Here is a 14,362-nt window from a genome sequence, read left to right on the forward strand (position 1 = left end):
GGAATCATAAATACTTGAATTTTAAGAGTCACAATGGCCTCAGGCTCTTACTGAAAATGAATTAGTGATAAAAATTACATGATGAATGAGGTATTATATTAGAAACATTAAATGTCTACATTTTTAGTTAAGAGGGGAAAAGGCAATGGATTATTTATAACTGCTGACCCTTTGGTTAGCAGCCGTAGCACTTAACCACTACGCCACAAGGGTTTCCCATTTATAATCTAGAGAAGAAAAAAGTCAATACCTTTTTTTTTTGGATAATTATTAATGGTAATTTTTACAGAATTTTATATGAAAAGTCCATGCTGTAGGTTTCTAAAAATTAAAATAAAATTTTACTAATTAAATTTTTTATTGGTGATAAAGTTTGGCCTCTGCTTCCAATGCATAGCCTAAAGAGTTTAAAAAAAAAAAGCCCCTTTCATATATATATAAAATGTAAAATTTATATACTTAAGGGGAAAGTTACTTTTTCATCTGCTTTGAATATTTTTTTGAATATTAAAATTGAGGAGCATAGTCAGAAGATTCTGCTATAAAAATCACTCTGGTTTCTGGAAGCTAGATATGACTTGGGAATTTTACTTCTAAATGTGAAGTACAATACATATTCATGGACTCGACAGCAACGAAACATATTCTGAAACCTTTCCTATCAGAATAAGGTATAATCTTCTATATTAACCATTAAATGCATTGAAAAACCCAGACATATAAAGAAAATTTTATATTTTATGCTTCCATATGTTACATCTTAGTGCTACTTTTGTCAGCTGACTACTAGAAAATCTAGTGTTTAAAGAAGCCTAATAATGTGGCAAGCACTCACATCTGCAATTGGATTCTGGTTTGAATTAAACGATAATTTCAATTATTTATTATTTGTGGTTGGTTTATTTTTTCCTTCAGAATGGCTGCTTTAAATGGATAGCAAGCAGATATCAAAGACTTGCTCCAAAGAACTACAGGATGGAACTGGCTTAAGAAGAATGATTGGAAGGAAAATTCATCAATCTGAATGTAAGAAAAAGTTTGTGGAATATTTAACTAAAGGCCTATAAAAGCAAAGCAAACTAACAAACAAGCTAAAAACAAATTGAAGGCTGGTATATATTTTTTTTTTTTTATATATATACCGAAGGAACAAAAATGGTTTGCAAAGTGTCCATATTTGGAGTAATAAGGGTCACATATTTAATTAATATGGAAAAACAAAACCAAAAGAAAAATATGAATTGTAAAATCCTAATTTGCTTAGATGACTTTTGATAGAGTGGTAGAAATTGCTTGTTGCCACCAAATATCCATTTTCCTTTGTGACAGAACCCTGAGCAGCATGCCTCCCTCCCTTATAATAGATGTGGTTATTTCACATCAGTGAGCTATAAACAGAGATGTGGACTTTCAGTGCTCCTCTTTATAAGAGCAGAAATGAGTCACCTTTGCCTTTCATTCACGTTTTCCCGCTCCTGGCCTGTCACAGTGAAACTATAGGACACAGTAGAACTGCCCCATAGGCTTTCCAAGGCTGTAAATCTTTTCGGAAGCAGACTACTGCATCCTTCCGCCACGGAGCAGCTGGTGGAGCCGAGCCACCAACGTTTTGGTTAGGAGTTGAACACTTTAACCATGGCATCACCAGGGATCCTTGGCCTGGATATAAATGTGACGATCAGAGCTTCAACAACCCTAATGAAACCTGAGATAACCTTGGGAATGAATGCTGTGCTCTGGAAATGCCAGAGAAGAGATAGGAGTTTGATTTCTAGATGCTTCATGGAGTTTCCATGTCAGCTGTAGAGAGCCTATTTGTACAGAGATTTCACGTAAAAATAAACTCCTATGTGTGTAAGTCACTATTTTTTTCAGTCTCTTCTACTCAGAGCTGGAAATAATTAGTAACTGAAACGGGTTAGATTGATGTAGAAAACAAAATCAGAGAACAAATTCTAAAAAATAGAATGAGACAAAAATAGAAATCTACAAAGTAAATTCATTAAATTCAAAAGATTCAAACCCCGGAGTTGTAAGCAGACTGTAATGGCGGATCATTTGTGGGAAAGTGGCTGAATACAGTATGCAGCCCAGTCTGGGTTTCATGCAAACAGAGTGCCAGAATTCTCAAATTGAATGTAGGGCATCCACTTAAAGTTGAATTTCAGATAAACAAGAATATTTTTAGTACGTGTATGTCCAATGCAAACTTTGGGACATACTTATAATAATCGTGATAAATTGTTGTGAATCTTAAATTCAAATGCATATGGAAATTCTGTACTTTATCTGGCAACCCTAATTATAAAGTCACTGAAAATCATAGTAACAAAAATTATACCCGGACTTTCTGATTTGATGGCACTTTTTGTTGTGTAAATGAAACTTGCAAAAGAGGGTCCAGCTGGAGAGAATGAGGTCCAACTGGAGAAGTCATGCTCTGTATCTCAAACCTTGTCATCTGCACCCTGTGGTCACTGAAGGGCAGACAAGGATCAGGACTCAAGACAGACACAGCCAGACCATCATTATAGCTAGAGTGTGAAGCTCCACCCAAAACAGTAATGTCCAAAAAAGCTAATTAGATCTTTTTCAGAACATTAGACAAAAAAAGAATAGAGGTAACATGTACAGACAAAGGAAAATGAGTAGATTCTGACTCATAGCCATCCTATAGGACAGAGTAGAACTGCCCCATAGGGTTTCTAAGGAGCGCCTGGTGGATTCAAACTGCTGACCTTTTGGTTAGCAGCCACTACATCACTGGGGTTTCCATAAAGATATAGTAGTTGAGCCAAATTAATGCCACGTTATCTGAGTAGAGATCAATGGAAGATAAAAGGTAAAATCAGGAGGTAAGATAGCAAGATTCCTAAAGCTGCAGTAAATAGAGAAAAATCTTCCATTTCCAATGACTATTATATGTGGCTAAAATTTGTTTCAGCTTTTCTTGTGAGGTCTCAGACTCCCTTCCTAATTACTATTTCTTTCCTAATGGTAAATTCCTGTTGTTTTAGGCACAGGTGAGGGGGCCTGTGCTCTGTGACACATAGAAGAGAAGGAAGAAGATGAGAAACTAGAAGAAACAAGGACCTAGATTAATCGAATATTTACAACGTACTGGGCACAGTGTTAACAACTTTAAAAACTTTATCATATTCTCACAAAACAGAATAAACAATGAGTTAACTCTATTGTTTTTCTAATTTTACAGATAAGGGGGCTGGGACACAAAGAGGTCCCATCATTCCTACTGGCTGAGGAATCACTGATATCAAGGCAGAACCCACATTTCCAAGCCACGGTATCAATAAGGTATACTTAACCTCAGAATCTAGACTCAGACAAAAAAAATTGCCATGTACTTTTTTTTTTTATATATACGTTGTTGTTGTTAGGTGCCGTCGAGTCGGTTCTGACTCATAGCGACCCTACGCACAACAGAACAAAACACCACCCGGTGCTGCGCCATCCTTACAATCGTTGTTATGCTTGAGCTCATTGTTGCAGCCACTGTGTCAATCCAACTTGTTGAGGGTCTTCCTCTTTTCCCCTGACCCTGTACTCTGCCAAGCATGATGTCCTTCTCCAGGGACTCATCCCTCCTGACAACATGTCCAAAGTATGTAAGATGCAATCTCGCCATCCTTGCCTCTAAGGAACATTCTGGCCGCACTTCTTCCAAGACAGATTTGTTCGTTCTTTTGGCAGTCCATGGTATATTCAATATTTTTCGCCAACACCACAATTCAAAGGTGTCAGCTCTTCTTTGGTCTTCCTTATTCGTTGTCCATATATATATATTTTATATATATACATCTATATTATTTGTTTTTAATTTTATTGTGCTTTAAGTGAAAGTTTACAATTCAAGTCGGTCTCTCACACAAAAACTTACATACACCTTACTATATACTCCCACCTGCTCTCCCCCTAATGAGACAGCCCACTCCCTCCCTCTGCTTTCTTTTCGTGTCCATTTTGTCAGCTTCTAATCCCCTCTACCCTCTCATCTCCCCTCCAGGGAGGAGATGCCAACACATGCTCAAGTGTTCACTTGATCCAAGAAGCTCACTCCTCACCAGCATCCCTCTCCAACCCATTGTCCAGTCCAATACCTATCTGAAGAGTTGGCTTTGGGAATGGTTTCTGTCCTGGGCCAACAGAAGGTCTGGGGGCCATGACAACAGGTGTCCTTCTAGTCTCAGTCAGACCATTAAATCTGGTCTTTTTAATGAGAATTTGGGGTCTGCATCCTACTGCTCTTCTGCTCCCTCAGGGCTTCTCTGTTGTGTTCCCTGTCAGGACAGTCATCGGTTTTAGCCGGGCACCATCTAGTTCTTCTGGTCTCAGCTGATGTAGTCTCTGGTTTATGTGGCCCTTTCTGTCTCTTGGGCTTGTAATTACCTTGTGCCCTTGGTGTTCTTCATTCTCCTTTGCTCCATGTGGGTTGAGACCCATTGATGCATCTAGATGGCTGCTCGCTAGTGTTTAAGACCCCAGGTGCCTCTCTCCAAGGTAGGATGCAGAATATTTTCTTAATAGATTTTATTATGCCAATTGACTTAGATGTCCCCTGAAACCATGGTCCCCAAACCCCCGCCCCTGCTATGTTGGCCTTCAAAGCATTCAGTTTATTCTGGAAACTTCTTTGCTTTTGGCTTTGTCCAGCTGTGCTGACCTGGCCTGTATTGTGTGTTGTCTTTCGCATCACATGAAGTATTTTTTATCTATTATCTAATTAGGGAATACCTCTCTCCTACCCTCCCCTTCCTCCTCCCTCTCGTAACCATCAAAAAATATTTTCTTCTCTGTTTAAACTATTTCTTGAGTTCTTATAATAGTGGTCTTATACAGTATTTGTCCTTTTGCAACTGACTAATTTCACTCAGCATAATGCCTTCCAGATTCCTCCATGTTATAAAATGTTTCACAGATTCCTCATTGTTCTTTTATCAATGTGTAGTATTTCATTGTGTGAATATACCATAATTTGTCCATTCATCCATTGATAGGCACCTTGGTTGCTTCCATCTTTTTGCTATTGTAAACAATGCTGCAATGAACATGGGTGTGCATATATCTGTTCATGTAAAGGCTCTTATTTCTCTAGGATATATCCCAAGGAGTAGGAGTGCTGAATCATATGGTAGTTCTCTTTCTAGCTTTTTAAGGAAGTGCCAAATCAATTTCCAAAGTGGTTGTACCATTTTACATTCCCACCGACAGTGTATAAGTGTTCCAGTCTCTCCACAGCCTCTCCAACATTTATTGTTTTGTGTTTTCGATTAATGCCAACCTTGTTGGAGTGAGAAGAAATCTCATTGTAGTTTTGATTTGCATTTCTCTAATGGCTAATGATCCTGAGCATTTCCTCATGTATCTGTTAGCTACCAGAATGTCTTGTTTAGTGAGGTGTCTGTTCATATCTTTTGCCCATTTTTCAATTGGGTTTTTTGTCTTTTTGTAGTTGAGTTTTTGCAGTATCATGTAGATTTTAGAGATCAGGCGCTGATCGGAAATGTCATAGCTAAAAACTTCTTCCCAGTCTGTAGGTAATCTTTTTACTCTTTTGGTGAAGTCTTTGGATGAGCATAGGCGTTTGATTTTTAGGAGCTCCCAACTATCTGTTTTTTCTTCTGCATTGTCAGTAATGTTTTGTATACTGTTTATGCCATGTATTAGGGCTCCTAACGTTGTCCCAGTTTTTTATTCCATGATCTTTATCTTTTTAGAATTCATATTTAGGTCTTTCATCCATTTTGAACTAGTTTTTGTGCAGGGAGTGAGATACAGGTCTTGTTTCATTTTTTTTTTGCAGGTGAATATCCACTTATGCCAGCACCATTTGTTAAGAAGACTGACTTTTCCCCATTTAACTGTTTTGGGACCTTTGTCAAATATCAACTGCTCATATGTGGATGGATTTATCTATGGACTCTCAATTCTGTTCAATTGGCCTATGTTTCTGTTGCTGTACCAGTCCCAGGCTGTTTTGACTACTGTGGCAGTATAATAGGTTCTAAAATCAGGTAGAGTAAGGCCTCCCACTTTGTTCTTCTTTTTCAGTAATGCTTTACTTATCCGGGACCCCTTTCCCTTCCATATGAAGTTGGTTATTTATTTCTCTATCTCATTAAAAGGACCCTAATTGGTGGCATAGTGAAAAGGTCAGCAGTTCAAATCCACCAGGCGCTCCTTGGAAACCCTATGGGGGCAGTTCTACTCTGTCCTATCGGGTTGCTATGAGTTGGAATTGACTCCACGGCAACAGGTTTTTTTTTTTTTTTTCTCATTAAAGAATGTCATTGGAATTTGGATCAGAATTGCATTAAATGTATAGATCACTTTTGGTAGAATAGACATTTTTATGATGTTAAATCTTCCTGTCCATGAGCAAGGTATGTTTTTCCACTTATGTAGGTCTCTTTTGGTTTATTGCAGAAGTGTATTGTAGTTTTCTTTGTAAAAGTCTTTTACATCTCTGATAAGATTTATTCCTAAGTATTTTATCTTCTTAGGGGCTACTGTAAATGGTATTGATTTGGTGATTTCCTCTTCGATGTTCTTTTTTTTGGTGTAGAGGAATCCAACTGATTTTTGTATGTTTATCATGTATCCCAATACTCTGCTGAACTCTTCTATTAGTTTCAGTAGTTTTCTTGAGGATTCTTTAGGGTTTTCTGTGTAAAAGATCATGTCATCTGCAAACAGAGATAATTTTACTTTCTCCTTGCCAATCTGGGTGCCATTTATTTCTTTATCTAGCCTAATTACTCTGGCTAGGACCTCCAGCACAATGGTGAATAAAATTGGTGATAAAGGGCATCTTTGTCTGGTTCCCAATCTCCTGGGGAATGCATTCAGGGTCTCTCCTTTTAGAGTGATGTTGGCTGTTGGCTTTGTATAAATGCCCTTTATTATGTTGAGGAATTTTCCTTCTATTCCTATTTTGCTGACAGTTTTTATTATGAATGAGCATTGAACTTTGGCAAATGCCTTTTCTGCATCAATTGATAAAATCATGTAGTTCTTGTCTTTTGTTTTATTTATTTGATGGATTATATTAATTGTTTTTCTAATGTTGAACCATCCCTGCATACCTGGTATGAATCCCACTTGGTCACGGTGAATTATTTTTTTTTGATATTTTGTTTGCTAGAATTTTGTTGAGGATTTTTGCATCTAGGTTCATAAGAGATATAGGTCTGTAGTTTTCTTTTTTTGTGTTTTCTTTACCTGGTTTTGGTATCAGGGATATGGTGGCTTCAAAGAATGAGTTTGGTAGTATTCCGTCCTTGTCTATGCTCTGAAATACCTTTAGTAGTAGTGGTGTTAACTCTTCTCTGAATGTTTGGTAGAATTCTGCAGTGAAGCCAGCCGGGCCAGAGCTTTTATTTTGTTGGGAGTTTTTTGATTACCTTTTCAATCTCTTCTTTTGTTATGGGTCTATTTAGTTGTTCTACCTCTGTTTGTGTTAGTTTAGGTAGGTAGTGTGTTTCTAGGAATTCATCCATTTCTTTAGAGTTTTCAAATTTGTTAGAGTACAATTTTCTATAGTAATGTGATATAATTCTTTTAATTTCATTTGGGTCTGTTGTAATATTGCCCATCTCATTTCTCATTCCTGATTTTTCTTGAAATATATTAGTGCTAAGTGATTTATCTTCAAGTTCAGAAATTCTGGCTTCTGCTTGCTCAGTTCTACTCCTCTGACTTTCTATTGCGTTGTCTACTTCTGTAATTTTATTGTTAATCTTCTGAATTTCTGATTGCTGCTTGTCTATGGATTTTTCCAGCTTATTAAATTTTTCATTATGTTCCTGAATAATCTTTCTAATTTCTTCAATTACTTTATTCGTGTGTTCCTTGGCTTGTTCTGCATATTGCCTCATTTCCTTCCTGATGTCTTTAAGGGTTCTGTATATTAAAGTTTTGTATTCTGGTTTGTTTTGAGAGCTTTTTGAGGTGATCATGTTCTGTTTCTTTATGTGACTTGATATTGACTGTTGTCTCCGAGACATCTATAAGTTATTGTATTAGTTTATGCTTGCTTACTGTGTCATAGCTTCTTGCTTTGTTTTGTTTTGATATGCCCAAATGGGTCGCTTGAGTGAGCTAGCTTGATTATTTTCTCCTTTGGAGTTCTGACATCCTGTCCCCAGATGGCTAGAGCTGTTATCAGGTATATTAGTCTAGGAGTCCATTCACTTTTCTTGTATGAATTCTGCTTAGGTGTACAGGTAGCTGATCATCAAGTGTGTGGAACAGGCTCCGTCCTACATTCTTAGAGGGATGGAGTGATTGATGTATGTACTGGTATCTGATTGCAGCAGGGGGTCACGCTCTGAACAAGACAGGAGGCTGAGAACCGACCCCCGAGTGTCTCTGAGGAAAGTGCATCCCTGTTCCCTAAAGCATGCAGGTGGGTGGGTTCTGCAGATGGACCGTGGGCACCCAAAGTTTTTGGTTGTAAGGACTGGGAGGTACCAGTTATTCTTGGACCCGTGTCGTGGGTGGCACTGTGACCTGAGTGGAGCTACTAGTCCTTAGGCCCCTGATGTGGGTAGGTGAGCACACGGTTTAACAGGAACAGCAATGTCAAACATCAAACACCCACCTCTCTGCCGCACAGCTGAAACAGTTGGAGTCTGCCAACAAGGGCATATTCTCCTGAAATAGGCTCACACTGGTCCATGCAGAAAGGAAAGGTGCTCAAAGGCCACGGACCATTTATGTCTGGACAGAAGTTGCTTCCATCCTGAGCTCCCCCGGTTAGTAGAGCTGACAAATTATCTTTTCCCCCAATTGCAAAGTTTTTCCTTTTCCAAGGCTAGGACGATGGCTATAGGTGCTGAACAGGGCCTATCTCAGGCCTAGAGAATTCAGCCGCTGAAGCTGGCTTGGGCGTGGGGGGGGGCATTATAAAATATATGCAAGTACTTAGCTTTGCTGAGAGCGCCGTTCTCTGGTTCCGGAGGTGTGAGTAGGCTGTGTGGCTGGCTGCTTCTCCCTGAGGAAACTGTTGCCGAACGTTAGCACCAGCCTGCCACTGCCGCTCTGGGAATGGTGCCTGAGGGCTCCCTGCGATTCAGGTTCAGTAATTCCTCTCCACTTCTGAACAGTCTCTCCTTCCCCCTGCCCCTCGGTTTGTTTTCTAAGCTTGCCTTTGATGCTCAGGGTTCCTAGCTTGTCATAAATATACTCGTTTCACTTGTTTTTTCGGGTCTTTGTTGTAAAGAGGGCTCACCCGAAGTGTCTGTCTATTCCACCACCTTGGCTCTGCCTCTGTATTATTTTAGTCTTTTGTAATGAGAATATATTCATGTATTGACTGGGAAAATATATACTCCAAAGCCAAACTCCTTGCCGTGGAGTCAATTCTGATTCACAGCAACCTGATAGAACAGAATAGAACTGTCCCATAAGGCTTCCAAGAAGCTACTGGTGGATTCCAACTGCTGACCATTTGTTTAGTAGCTGAGCTCTTAACTACTGTGCCACCAGGGCTACAAAGACTTAGAAAGGAGTTTGTAAATTTTCACTGATTTCCTCTGATGTGAAAAGCATTTATAATATAATTTTAACTCTACATAATGTAATGGTAATTAAACTCACTTTTGTGTAAATTAAAAATTTACTAATAAGGTATAAAAACTGATTCACGTCTGAAATTTTAAAAAATTTCTCTTGCTTGTGAGCAAAGTGAGAATGCAGTTTAATAAAATCATATTGCTCTTTCAACATATCAGAAATCCTTATCTAAGAAAACCATTTTTGATAAACATAATTCGTAACATACATAACATAATTAAAGCCTCCAAAAATTAATTAAACAGTATTCTTAGTGGTAAGGAGCAGAACCTATTCTAGCTAGTTTTAAGCAGGATAGAATTTAATAAAGAATCTTAGGAAGATCATAGAATATCTAGGAAAGCATAATTTCTGCCTTGGGGTCTGAGATACTATCCAGGATGCCCAAGCTGCATATGGAGACCCCACTGAACCTGAAGGCTGAACACTCCCAGAGCTCCAATCACTGCCATCCTTGAAAACAGGTTTCTGCTGCCATAGCACTGGCCCAGAATGACAACTGGCGTGAAAAAAAAAATTCTCTAAAGCTCCTGCCTTCTCATGTTCTTGCTTATGAAATAGGGCCATTCTCATCAGGTCTGTTCGTTAGAGTCTGTTCAAATTTCTCCATCCTAACTGCAAGGAAGACTAAGCAAGCAAGTTTTTTGGTTTCCATCTTCGGGAAGCAAAATTCATAGAGCAGGAATTGTCAGAACACTGATGGAGTATTCAAAAGGTTACAGATAACCAGAAAATACATGTGCACTAGAGATGAGCTGACAATATATATCTAAATTGTTTATCTACATGATAAAGTCCTTATTTTGGCAGACTTGTAAGCAGAGCCAAGTATAATCTTCTATTTAACATTAAGTCATATTGTTAAATACTTTAAAAATATGTTTTTATAATTTCACTGTTGATACGTTGTAATTAAATGAAAACACCAAGAGTATATTAAGAAATTTAATAAATATGCTTTCTTTCTCAGGTATCTTTGGATATTCTCTGCAGTTTTAATTTTGAAAGGCTGGTAGTTCTGTGTACATGATAGATTATGAATGTTTGTTCAATTTAACTAAATGTGGTTCAAAATTAAGCTGAAACTTTCTAAATATTGGGAATCTTTTTAAAATTCACTTAAAATTTATCTGCTCTTTGAAGTATATCAAAAATGATAAATATCAATTTAATTACCTCAGTACTTATTTAATAATCTCAGAGACCTAACTCTTTCAGAAATCATTTTTCTAGAAATTTCAAATCTCTAGAAGCAAAAGAATTTATAAGATCATGCAAAGAATGTGTCCACTTTAGCTAGTTATCCACAGAATATCACTCATAACATATTCTCTCTCATTCTTGAAACAATTCAAAAAAGCTTCCATAAGGTTTTCAAACCACAACACATTAGAATAAATGGCCTTATTGTAAATAATAGTTGGCAGGTTGACAGTAAGGATGATGACAGAAACAGAAAAGGCAAAATGTAGACATAGAAACTCATAAAGCAAACTCAGGATGATTTTTCTAGGACCATGTCTCAAACTCAGATGCCTCTGAGACTATATCTGCTATGACACACTATTCTTGATAAACATTATTCTTCATACACTATTGAGGAAAGTGCCTAGATGTGAGGACATTTAGAAAAAAAATTTTATCAAACTTTTAAAAATGGGTTAAATTTCCTGTTTTTGACACATCCTATTACATTACACAAGAACCTTAGGACTATATAACAAATAAGAATGGCCTTCTTTGTGCTTTAGAGGGCCTTAAAAAGCAGCAAAGAATAAGTGGAGGGACGATGGCTTTCTTGAGAGATATAATATAATAATAATAAAATAATAACTAAAACTTACGTGCAAGTAGATCAAAAAACCCTGAAATCACAAAACAAAAGTTGAATTGCATCTCCTCGTGTCCATAGATACCCTATAACCGCAGGAGTTTTTACTCTTTTCTTCTTCTAGGATGATGTTCACTTCTGACAGTCAAGAAGGATGGAAGGAACAGATGAATGCTCTGGAGTTTGTTCCCGTTTTTATTTCACTTTTGGAGCTACACCCTACTGAAGTGGGTTTAGATACTGAATTGCTAAGAATGAATCTGAGTGGAGAAACGTGCTGCCTGATTCTAGAAAACGAATCATTTATTGCTTTGATTAATATTACTAGTTTCTAATACTTCATGAAGTATTTGAAGCAAAAACTGCCTTTACCCTGTTTTAACACTCCATGAGCTATAGGCTGGTGCTCAACTATAAAAGCAATTACTTAGAGACAAGCTGTTGGTTATTCTGGTAATCACAAACACTGGGCACACAAGCATGAAATCCAGAGATTATTAACCAGTAGTAGTACAATATAAAGGTTTGGGGGGACTTTTTTTTCCTGTCAAACCTGTCTATTGGGAAACTACCCAGCCACCATTCATTAATAATCTAGATCAACTCCATTGAGTTGGGCAGTCCCCTCTTGGCCCAGGGAACACATGACCCTACCTTGACCAATCAGTGTACTGCATTGTTGGACAATTGAGTAGTTCAGTAAAAGTCATGCAACTCTAGCTGTATAAATCTGACTCCTTCCTGGGATGTCTTCTGTAGGTATCAGGACATGTGGCTTCTTCTGGGATCAACGGTTCTAATCAATATACATTTGGATTTGCTTGCGGCCACATTCCCTATAACATGGAGTCTACTTGTCTAAAAATAAATCCAAAGGATGGAGAGGAAACAGACATTTAACAATATGTTCAGAAAACCTGAAATCCAGGCATTCCTGAAGGCAACCGAATCCAGGAAATTTCCAATACAGTCTTCTTTTTCCTTGGGATTTTTGAACTGTGTTTGTGAGACTTCAAGAAAAAGAACCCCAACTAAATCATGCCAATAAATAACCACAGCACAATATTATTTCTTGAAAACTATTTTCTTAGTAAAAATTAATATATGTACATGTTAGAAATGCAAAAAGTCCAAATGGGTACCACTTGGAGGGAAGTCTACATTTCCTCCCTCTTTCCTCTCCTGAGAGCAACCACATGGGCTTGCTTCTAGAAATTTCTATAAACACAAAATATACATTCAGACAAATGAGAACATTCTATATAATAATATAAGCACATATGAATATCACATTTTTATGTCAGCACATATAAATTCCCCTCTTTGAGTAATTGTCATTTTTGGTTTTTTTTTTTTTTAGGTTTTTAATGACAATTTAGAATCATGTTACACACTCATATACTATCACGTGTCCTACTGAAGTTATTTCTAATATATATATCTATATATTTTACATACATTGCAAAGGCAAACAATTTTATACATATATATTTAAATTCACGTATAAATACATCTGTAGGGATAGTTCCTAGTTGTGGATTTGCTATGGTAAAACTATTTGCACTTTAAAATTTAATAGACACCACTTCTAAGATTTTGCACAAATTTGTTCTCCCACCAGCACATTGCTACACGACCTGCTGAATAAATCATTACAGATGGTTTAAGTAATTTTAAATCATCTTTAGGGCTTCTTTCAGTTATCAGTATGGATATGCCGTTGTCACAGTAATTATCTTCTACTCTACAGCCAATATTCATTAAGCTTCCCATATTTCACAAAATCTAGAGTACATTATGTGAAATATACAGAATAAAAAAGCAAGGTATATTCATGTACTCACATTGATGTCTTCCAAATCTAAATTATTAAGAATAATATTGTTCCTTTTCCAGATGACGGGGGGTCTCAGGGCTCCCTGAATGGCACAGCTCAGAACAGCACTTTGTCCTACAGTTGCTGCAGTAACACTGACTTTCTGATCCTCAGGAAGACTCAACTGGATAACCTCTGTAAAGAGAAAGTGTCAGTAATGTTGATGAGCATAGAGTTTTTTAAGATTAATTAGTATAAAGTTTCTAAATGCCACTAATTAAGGCTTTTAATTTGAATCAAAGGGAAAAAAGCGTATGATGAAATGAAGAAAGAACAAATTGTTTCCAATGAAAGGTCAGAATGACATTTCAATTTAATTGATTGACAGGCATCCTGATGAAGCACAGAACTATTAAAGATGAAATGAGTCTCAGAAGTAGAGTTATAATAAGACTGGCAGATTGTGCCCAAAAGAGAAATAAATTATTTAACTGCCAAATCGACATGCAGTGTGTCGTCGACATTGAAATAAAAACGATGTTGTTTATTCACTGATAGATTTATTTTGTAGGTTAGGTGAGATCATTGCTGGCTGGCTTCAGAGAACACCAGTGGAGTGGAATGGGTAAAACGCATCATTATGCTGGGAAACATAAATCGGCTCTAAAGGAATACGATTTATTTGGGAAGTTGAAGGAGAAGAGACTGAAGTTCACCGACCAAACAGCAATTAAGTGAAATTCTATCAACTGCTTTTATAAGATAGTGTTGGTACAGTACAGTTATTCTCAGATCCTTAAATATTTAAGTTAAATATTGTATTTTTAATCAACCAATGAACACCGTGGTCCTAATAAAAAAAATAATATGTTGAAATATGAAAATACTATTTGAAATCTGGTTCTGGCTTTCCTTCTCTATTTTCAGTCCTTAAAAATAGAGCATGAGAATTGACCATGAGATTAACAACTGTGTCCTTGTCAATTACGATGAGAGCTGGCTGGGGTAATAGCTACAGTGCGGTACACATGCGCAGACTGCCCCTCCTTTCGGCTGACATTCACGCTCTCCACATTATGACTTAAGTCTTGCATTTTGACTTTATCCTGTCTTAACAGAGT

At 37.2% G+C, this 14,362-nt stretch overlaps 1 protein-coding gene across 3 annotated transcripts in view; it reads right to left on the bottom strand.

Moving 5' to 3' along the window:
* Positions 1–14,362, bottom strand: part of FSTL5 (follistatin like 5) — an 865,385-nt gene that overhangs the window by 337,030 nt on the left and 513,993 nt on the right. For all 3 annotated transcript variants that reach the window (XM_003418490.3, XM_010598135.3, XM_003418489.3), the window contains exon 6: positions 13,270–13,436. In XM_003418490.3, coding sequence (XP_003418538.2) covers positions 13,270–13,436 — 167 coding nt within the window. The remainder of the gene's footprint in view (positions 1–13,269; positions 13,437–14,362) is intronic.

The sequence above is a fragment of the Loxodonta africana genome, chromosome 13 (genome assembly GCF_030014295.1).
Source record: "Loxodonta africana isolate mLoxAfr1 chromosome 13, mLoxAfr1.hap2, whole genome shotgun sequence".
NCBI classification, from domain to species: Eukaryota; Metazoa; Chordata; class Mammalia; order Proboscidea; family Elephantidae; genus Loxodonta; species Loxodonta africana.